This window comes from Gymnoscopelus microlampas, assembly GCF_963454915.1.
Source record: "Gymnoscopelus microlampas genome assembly, chromosome: 5".
In the NCBI taxonomy this organism is placed as follows: Eukaryota; Metazoa; Chordata; class Actinopteri; order Myctophiformes; family Myctophidae; genus Gymnoscopelus; species Gymnoscopelus microlampas.
The window spans coordinates 28,734,920-28,744,793 of record NC_139942.1 but is presented as its reverse complement, the minus strand read 5'-3'; the positions used below and the strand labels follow the sequence as shown (position 1 = coordinate 28,744,793).

Below are 9,874 nucleotides of genomic sequence, written 5' to 3'. Positions count from 1 at the left end.
AATGGCCAATACAAACCCAGGGCTAGTTTTCTGAATTATTAAAAAAGAAAACTTTGTGGTTATTATATTGAGTTTTTCCCCTGATGGCAGTGAGAATAACTTTCAGCTGGCATAGTTCTCCAATGAGGGAATAGCTGTTCCTTCCTAAATGTATCATTTCAGCAGTGATCTAACCAAGGGAATGAATGTTGCTTTGTTGCGTTCCCATGCCAGTGTGACCTTTTGGCTTTTTCAATATTCTTAAAATCACTTTGTTATGACAGTCAAGCTTTATCCTTATTGATGTTTGACACTCAAAGGGATTAGTTAATGGCACCAAAGAGACTCGAAAGTTGGATGACCACAGCAAAATGTGGTTTATTTATTTAATTAAATCAAATGACTGAATGGACCCCAAAATCAAAGTAACCTTAAATTAAAGATGCTACTTCCAATAAGAGTACAGAACTAATAAAATAGTGTGTATATGGGTGTTTTATATTCACACAATCTTGTGGAAAACCAGAAAAAGTGTTTCCCAATTAACCAGGACTGTTCTTTGGTCCTTAGAGATATAGTAACATGCCTGAATGTTAGTATATGGGTGAGTACTATGTGGAATGTACATCTGAGTGTGTGTGCGTGCGTGCGTGCGTGCGTGCGTGTGTGTGTGTGTGCAAATACAATGTTTGTACAGTATATGTATTTAATGAGTCAAGGTTACTTAAATGCACTCAGATGGTTTATAATTTCTGCCAGAATGTTTTCTGAGATGTTCCCACAGCTCAGCTATGATTGAACCGTTTTCCAAGAATTTAAGAAAGAAAAAAAAACAGATTGACATCTATGGCTGGTATGTTCCTGTGAGAGTTCTGAATGCTTTTTCTGGGATTCCGATAAGTTGTGAAGTTCTACCAGGGAGATTCCTTCTAACCCATTTTTGGCCCCTCTCCCTTCTCCCCATGTCTCTAGGGACAGACAGAGAGCAAAGCTGGTAATGTCATCGTGTTGCAACACACTAGTCCTGGAAAAAGATCATAATGTCCAACTAAATGTTACAACTAAATGTAATGATAATTGAAAATGACTTGCATTTTATAAAAGAGCAATGGTATTTAAAAAAAAAACACCACACAAATACACAGATCCTCCAGTGGTTCCCAAACCTTTTCCTTGGAGCCCCCTCCCCTCTTACTTCAGACAAAAGCACACGTACACACACACACGCAAGGATGGACGGACGGACGGACGGACGGACGGACGGACGGACGGACGGACGGACGGATACACTCACATTTTTAGACATGTTAACCACTTAACCCCTATATATATACTTTTTCACCTCTTTCAGAACTGAAAACAATGTTGACTATGTTTGACAATATAATGACATAAAAGTACATATTTAAACAATGATATTACTGTACTTCACAATGATATACATGTGGGAGTTAGTTACAGTGATTAACCCCCCCCCCTCCCATGATCTTTGGCACACCCTAGGTTGGGAAACACTGCCCTAATGATTAGAATAGAATAGAATATAGAATATAGCTCCATTTGTCATCAATGTGCACAGCAGCTTATCTTCTGACTAAAACCTTTCCCATTATGTTATTAAGATCTTATTTTCTGAAAGGCCTATGTACAGTATATGCAACTATTTCCTATACTATCCTGCTTAAAGTCAACAGATTCAATCTAGTAAACATGTGGATTTAAAATAAATTGGTAAATAAATAATCTAATAACCTTTTGAGTACAATCTTTTCATAATGTTTACTTTATATTATATTGAATATGGGGTTCTATTGACTGCATGACATTTACATAGTGACTGTTATTTATTGTATTTACTTAATAAATAAATTGGGTTCCCAAGCCACAAATAAGAACCCCTACTGTAGGTTCCAGTCAGTTTGTTCACGCGTATTATCTCTAGTTAAAGAATATTGCTCAAATGTCCCCTCTCATCCTTCCAGTAGTTTGAACAAATCATCCATTTATGTTTTATTTTATTTTGATTTACTTGTTGTGAAGTACTTTGCAACTCACTTATGGGGTCTTTATTTAAATCACCATTTACTTACTTAAGTAATCATTTAATTACTTATGTTTTGTTACTTTAAAAAAATAAGAACAACACAAAAAGGAACTCAGTTCAATAGTCTAGTCATTCAGACTTTAAACTCACTTCCAACTAACAAATAATATTTCTGGCTACTTGGCTTGTGCTGCCTGTATCTGTGTTGTCTGTATTATTGGCTGTGTTAAACACATTTCCTAAAGATCTATTTCTATTAGCCTATTATTCTGGCCTATTCTAGCCTATTAGGCCTAGTTTTTGCCATGGCCTTACCATTTTGCTAATATGTGTCATCAGACTGTATCAGACATATTTTAGTAACAGTACGTGACCTTAAGGAACGAGACAGACTTTCATAATCTCAAAAACGTGTGGTATAGCCCACTTCTCATAGCTATTGCTCATGTTTTACTCATTTCAGGTGTTGCCAGCGCATCCATCCGGATGACCATGTATGGAATGGATAACACTATTTCAGCATAATGAAACCTGATTCACTTGATGGGAGGTTTAACTGTTTGTGCTCTCCTTGTTCTCGCTGCAAAAAAAGCAAAACATATTTTTTCTTTCACTCCCTGGTTGGATTCAAACTACGGTATTATAACAGACTAGACTACTATTATTAGGTTTCCACATTCACCAAGTATTAAATACAATAGGCTAGCATGGAATACGTAGAAAATATCAAACCAACTTCACCGCGGTGTGTGCACTAGCTAGTGCGAATGAAATGTGTTGTTCATAGACGTCTGCTGCTGCAAATGGCAGAAAACGCAAGCCGACATTTTAAATAATAAAACTGGTAATTGGAGCTGAGATTCCGGAAAAAAAACATACGAATCACGTCATGGTACAAATAATAAGTTTGGCCAAACGGCAAGCGATCGCAAAAAAATATCACTTTTCATTGCAGTGAAAAGTAGATGCGTTGGCCGGGAATCGAACCCGGGTCAACTGCTTGGAAGGCAGCTATGCTCACCACTATACCACCAACGCTTACACAACGTTTTGTACCGGCACAGATCAGGCATGTCGGTGCAAGAAAAATATAGTTATTGGGTTGATTTGTCTTCGTTTTGTATGATCTGACTGGACCAGTAGGTCAGTCCGAGTACAACGATTGAATGGTTCAAAATGAACAAATCGTTGCACAGTTGTCCTGTGTCCATGATGAACTCGGTAGGCGGGGCGGGGGACCACATGAGGAGAACACTCCCTGGTCCCATGCTCCCATCACCCCACATTCCAGCCGTCTCCTCAGGTTGTAGGACGTTCCACTACTTTCATCTGCTGTAAAATATCTCCGATCTTTCCAGAGAATCCACACTAAACTACAAGACCATCGTGGAAGGAATACTTTTGGAAGAAACAGAATACAAGTTATTTCACCTGCGATTCGAAGTAGGCTACAACGTCTCGATCAGTTTTTCTTTTTCTTTTACTAAGTTGTTTTAGAGCGTAGCTGATATGGATTTCCTAAAGACTGTGATTTATCTTGGAACCTTGATGATGACAACTGCAGGTAGGAATCGGATACATAGGCTACTTTAGTCTACATTAACAATGTGCTATGTGCTATTTTCTGTTTTTATATATTTTGACACTTGCTTTGGCAATGTAAACTCTCATGCCCATAAAGCTAATTTGAATAGAATTGAATGTGCATAATCTGCACTGCAGATAGATAGATAGATAGATAGATAGATAGATAGATAGATAGATAGATAGATAGATAGATAGATAGATAGATAGATAGATAGATAGATAGATAGATAGATAGATAGATAGATAGATAGATAGATAGATAGATAGATAGATAGATAGATAGATAGATAGATAGATAGATAGATAGATAGATAGATAGATAGATAGATAGATAGATAGATAGATAGATAGATAGATAGATACGGAACTGGCCCCTGTAAAAAGTCAGGGTTAGGGTTAGTAAGTCAAAGCTTACTATTGAAATATTTCCCTGTGCTTGTCTTTGCAACTGTTAATACAGTATTCAATCAATCAATCAATCAATCAATCAATCAATCAAGCAAGCAGTATAGATAGTATATAGCAGCAGAAGCAGTTTAGTAACAGCACCATCAAGTTTAAATCTTTTTTTTATTTTTTGCTATAGATTTTATAGGCCTTTTGAAAAACATGTGAAGAAGGAGGATTATATATTAGTGTGTAGATGATTTGATCAGTTTGAAGGTTTTTGAAAGTGGTTTTCATTAACTTGCAGTGACTGTACACATGAGGGCCAAAACGTTTTGATAATAACCAACTAGCCTACTATACTACTAGTGTTATCAGTCTGGCTAGACTGCATGTTGCCCATGCCCAGTGTGAGGTTCATGTAAGGAATGTGCTTTGCCCCCAAAACACCACTTCTGAACACTAAATGCACAATGTGAACCATTCACTGGTGAACTGAAACCCCTACCCACCAAATTAATGAGGCTTTCACTGCTTGGAATTTTGCTAACTAGTCAAGTGCCCTACTTTCAGCTTACTTTCCATGTACTATACCTTTACTGAGAGGCAAGCCTACATGGCCACTTACTTGATACTTATATTTGCTGTATGTTGTACATTTCTTCAAACTCACTACTCTTACATATTTAAAGAAATAGTTCACTGATGTCAATTAGGTTGACCAGAAGATGGATGATGACTTAAACATAATATGGACAGAGACTGATGTATTCCAATAAACATTGCTCTTCCAGTCCAGACTAGAGCTTTTTAAAACGCTTTAGCGAGAAATGTTAGAGCATTTGTCTGGAATCTGAAAACCTTGAGGGTGAAAACAGTCAAATAAATATGGAATTATTATAGATTTGTGGCCTTAGCCTTCCCAGCTTTAAAATGTACTTTGGAAAGATGAGATTTGTTGTACTTGTATGAAGATGATTCTGCCCCCTCTTGGACACAAATAGAAATGCTTGCTCTCAGTGAAGATGTGGGCAGTGACTTAATTCACAAAATGGAATCCCAGGGTAATCACAAGTAAAACCCCTCTTACTATTAATTTTATAAATAGGCTACCTGTGTGTGAAATAGACTTCTCCCAATGATATTTGACACAGATCATAGGTAAACCAAGAGAACCTATTATCAGTCTAACAGTAGAATATAAAAAAAAATATAGCTGCAAGCAGCGATAATACGGGGCCAGTGAATAGAGAGAGAGAGAGAGACATGGAAACGGAATAGATTGAAGAGAGAGAGAGTGACATGGAAACAATAGATTGATGAGAGAGAGAGATGGAAACATAATGGTTTGATTGGACATCTCAACCTACTGCCATTAACAGGATTCGAACTCTTAACCTTCAGACTAATAGGCTGCAACACTACCTATAGTGCTATAGCTTTGTCCAGGCTGATATTGTCTGTTGAAGATCATAAACTCTCGCCTTCTTTCATGAACCAAGCCCCTGTTTCACTAACACTAAGATCACTTGTTCACAAACCATTTACCAATGAAGAAATTGTACATCACCTCAGAACCAAAACTAGTGAAAGTAGCCGATCTACAAGCTCACAAACCATGAAAAGTTGTGAGATTGTAGATCAACTATTTTCAGAATGAAGTATGTCATACGTTGAAAAAACGTACTCTCAAATAAGCATTTCAGGTTATCTTTACCATTTGCACATATATTCATTGATACAGCCATGTTGTTTGCAATTCAACTTTAATTAAGTCTGCATCAAGTGAGGCTTGAACTGGCGACTTCGAGATTGTGAGGCATTCATTTAAGGGAGACGCCATTGGCCCAACAGGCAAGTAACTGTGAAAAAGGAGATCACACAGATGATACAGTTTCACGCAAATAGATGAAAAATCCTGGGTTTAAGTGTTTTTCAAACTGCTCAAAATTGCGGACAATCTAAGGGCGGAGCTTACTGGTCAAAGCGATAGATGTGTTCCTCATGAGTCAAGGCACATGTGTCCAACAGGCGAATATTCTTTTCAGCCCAACCCAGCTGAGGTGGTCATATATAGGACGCAGGGGGGCAATCCCAGGTGAAAAACCTCACCCATTAACATCTCAACCTATTGCCATTGACAGGAATCAAACTCTCGACCTTTGGATTCACAGGCTGAGACACTACCTATAGGGCTATAGCTTTGTCCAGGCTGAGGTCATCTGTTGAAGATGAAAGTGAACCAGTGAAAGCAGCCGATCTACAAGCTCAGAAACATGTTGCTATCTGAAAAGTTTTGAGATTGTAGATCGGTTATTTTCACAATGAAGTTTGTCATACATTAAAAAAACATACTCTCTCCAAGAAGCATTTCATCATTACCTTTAACAGTTGCACATGTATTCAATGATACAGTCATGTTGTTTGCAATTCAATTTAAATTAAGTCTGCATCAAGTGAGGCTTGAACTGGCGACCCTGAGATTGTGAGGCCTTCATTTAAGGGAGACGCCATTGGCCCAACAGATAAGTAACTGTGAAAAAGGAGATCACACAGATGATACAGTTTCACGCAAATAGCTGAAAAATCCTGGGTTTAAGTGTTTTTCAAACTGCTCAAAATTGCGGACAATCTAAGGGCGGAGCTTAATGGTCAAATCGATACGTGTGTTCCTCATGAGTCAAGGCACATGTGTAAGCAAGTTTCACGACTTTCGGCCAAACGAGGCATGACTTATGCCTGTTTAAAGTCTGCCTTTTCAAAAAATTGCTATAGCGCCCCCTTTTGGCCAATTGGAGTAAGATTGGTTTCAGTGATATTTGGAATGACCCTCTACATTTCTGCAAAGTTTCAAAGAAATGTGAGTCTGCATGTATGTTTTAGGCACAGATGAATAATTTTCATAAAACTGTAATAGTTAAAATCTATCTCCTCCTGGGATTTTTGAGCAATCTGCACGAAACGTTTCACACTTGAACTTTGGACCACTTTCTACAAAAATTTCCAACGGATTTTCCATAAGTGAAAAAATGCAGAAGTTAGGAGCCAATGACTGTTTTTCATATACTTCAAAATGGTGGGAGATCTAAAGGTCAGAGGTCAAAAGTCAGAGTGTGAAAGTTGTTCAGCATGAGGAGACGCATATGTGTATCCAAGTTTCATGGCTGTAGGTCAAACAGGGCATGAGTTGTACCTGGTCAAAGTTGGCATTTTCAATTGAGTGCTATAGCGCCACCTTTGGACGAAAGATTGTGAGAATTATTTCTTGATTGTTTTTCATGACCATCTACCATATGGCCGAGTTTCGTAAAAACCGACTGCACGGTTCAGCCAGAACTGCGAAAAGTGGCAGAAGAAGAAGAAGAAGAAGAAGTGACAGAATAATGCGAATAACAATACGTGTCCAGAGCAGAGCTCTGGCCCCGTAAAAATCTATTTTCTGTGCATTGAAACTATACACACTATAGGATGCCAGGTCAACAATGACCTGGCATCGGTCTACATAACATGCTATCTAAATTACATTTTAGGCTTTGCATAAGGCTGCAAGGTTGTTGATGCTAGAACAAAACAACAAAAATAACCACATAGAAAACAGGTACCTACACAACAACACAGTCAATACAGTAAACAAAATAAAACAAAAAAAAAAGCTAAAAAGGGAGGGAGGAAGGCTATGCTATCGATGAAATAGAACCACCGTGAACAAGCAAGGATATACAGTATACCTACCGTATACATATATTTTTTTCTGTTACTTACAGTTTACGCCTGTCTCAGCTAGTCTCAGGGGGATCAAATTACTTTACTTAATTTGCCAGATTTGGGGCAATTACTATACAGTATTTTATTCATGGTGTACAGTCTGAAACCAAATCTATCTACTATCAATTCCAGATTTAGCCTGACTCACTACAACTCTCTTATATATGTGGTATAACTGTTATTTCCTACATTGCTTCTGAGAGTGTGTTGGATTGCATTGAAAAGATGATAGGAACAGCACCCTAAATGTAGACTTTTAGGCATTTTTACCTAAATAAATTTTTATAAAATAACTAATAAATAATTTGACAGAGGTTGCCCTTGCTGTAGAGAGAAAATGTATTGCACTGACATGGAAATCAGATTTCCCCCTTCTCAATTACAAGAGAAAATGTAGAGAAAATAACATATTCTTTGATAGATATGGCAGCCTTTGAACATATGAAAACATATAGCCTCCAACACAGAATACTTATTGATGCTTTATGGAATATTAACAAGTATCAGACCACCCTGTTGTCCTTTTTTTTCTTTTTTCTTCTTCATGGGACTTTGTTTTAACTGGTGTCTGTTTGAAAATTGAAAATAACATATTTTTAAAAAAGAGCTGTGTGATTTGGGGAGCAGCTCCACTTGATATTTCTCAGATATACATTACACACCTCAACACACAAAGAGTTAGGCAGCAAACAGCTGGATCTATCAGGCCAGTGCCATCCATGCATGGGTCATCACCATGATGGGGGACAGATATTACATAAGAAAACACCTTTTGTTTAGGAAAGGCCGTTCCTCAATGTAGTCTTAAGTCTAAAAAACTGTACATGCCCTGACAAAGTGCTGAACTGTTAGTTTGGAATGCTGAGAATGTTGCTGAAGAGAAAACATTTTTTTTGTAGTAGATAAAGGTCTCATTTAATGATCAGGTTGCAGAACAGTACATGAAGTAGAGTTACAAAACTGAGTCATGTGTTATTTTCCTGAGCTCCGTTTTAAATTACTGGCCTATTTTCATTTAGCAGGATGACTGGATATGAATCACATGAAGTTGTAAGACTCATCACTACAACTGAAAATATAATCTGTAATCTATACTAGATACAGCATGCCTACATCCAGTAGCCTATGTTATGTTAGATAACATTTATTTTAAATTGTTTTATCCAAGGTGAGGACTCAGGCAGAGCAGAGAATGTGCACTGGGTCTCTTCCAACTTTAAAACCCTCCTCATCTGGACTCCGACATCAAGCGAAGTCACATACACTGTCAAGTTTAGTGAGTGAGTACACAGCAATTATGCACACATACACACTAGTGCAGTCATGATCATGAAACATTAGTTGGCGATTCATTGTCATGTAAATAATTGTGATTTGAACATTGTAAAGTGTCAATAAAAATGAAATTTATTTTGCCTTTTAGGCTTTGTAAAGACAATTTGCAGATATGACAAATAACTTGCATATACACAGAAATGACTGACAATGACCCGCCCCATAATCAAAATAGGCCAGAACAGGCCATGCATTAAATCATTTTATACCGTCAAAAGTTTTGAACAAATTCATTTGTACATAATGAATGGAAACCATTCTGACGATTATGCAAACATAATTGCGAGTAGGCGATTATGTAATAATGTTACTGTATTACTAACTGTACTATGTGATATTGTAGGCCGGATGATGATTGGATGGATACACACTGTATCAGAACATCAGAGACAGAATGTGATATGACCAACCACCTCGAACCACTAGACAGGTAGGAGCCTAGCCATGTTCTGTTCTATTCTATTCTATTCTATTCTATTCTATTCTATTCTGTGAAGAATATACACATCAGTGGTGTAAAAAGTACTACATTTGTTTTACTTAAAGGGGCTACACCATGAATTTCATTTTTTTTTAGGTTTTTAGTATTTTTTGGGCTCCCCAGTGTCTCTTGTACCCAAAAAAATATCTTTTTTTAACATTCAGTCATTCATGCTCATTTCATGGATTTCCTGAATGGGCGTGTCTGAACAGGCCATTTCAGAATGGCTGTGCAAGTGATGTCACTTGCACTGATTTTGCATTGAGGATGGCCAGACAGAATTGCTCAGTAGCTCC

General features: G+C 37.5%; 1 protein-coding gene across 1 annotated transcript in view; it reads left to right on the top strand.

Moving 5' to 3' along the window:
* The first annotated feature begins 3,321 nt into the window (after window positions 1-3,321).
* LOC311045485 (tissue factor-like) overlaps window positions 3,322-9,874 on the top strand; it is a 10,196-nt gene continuing 3,643 nt past the window's right edge. The window contains exons 1-3 of the mRNA XM_084057369.1: window positions 3,322-3,587; window positions 8,931-9,042; window positions 9,441-9,527. Of these exons, the coding sequence (XP_083913495.1) occupies window positions 3,533-3,587; window positions 8,931-9,042; window positions 9,441-9,527 (254 nt within the window). The 5' untranslated portion in view covers window positions 3,322-3,532. The remainder of the gene's footprint in view (window positions 3,588-8,930; window positions 9,043-9,440; window positions 9,528-9,874) is intronic.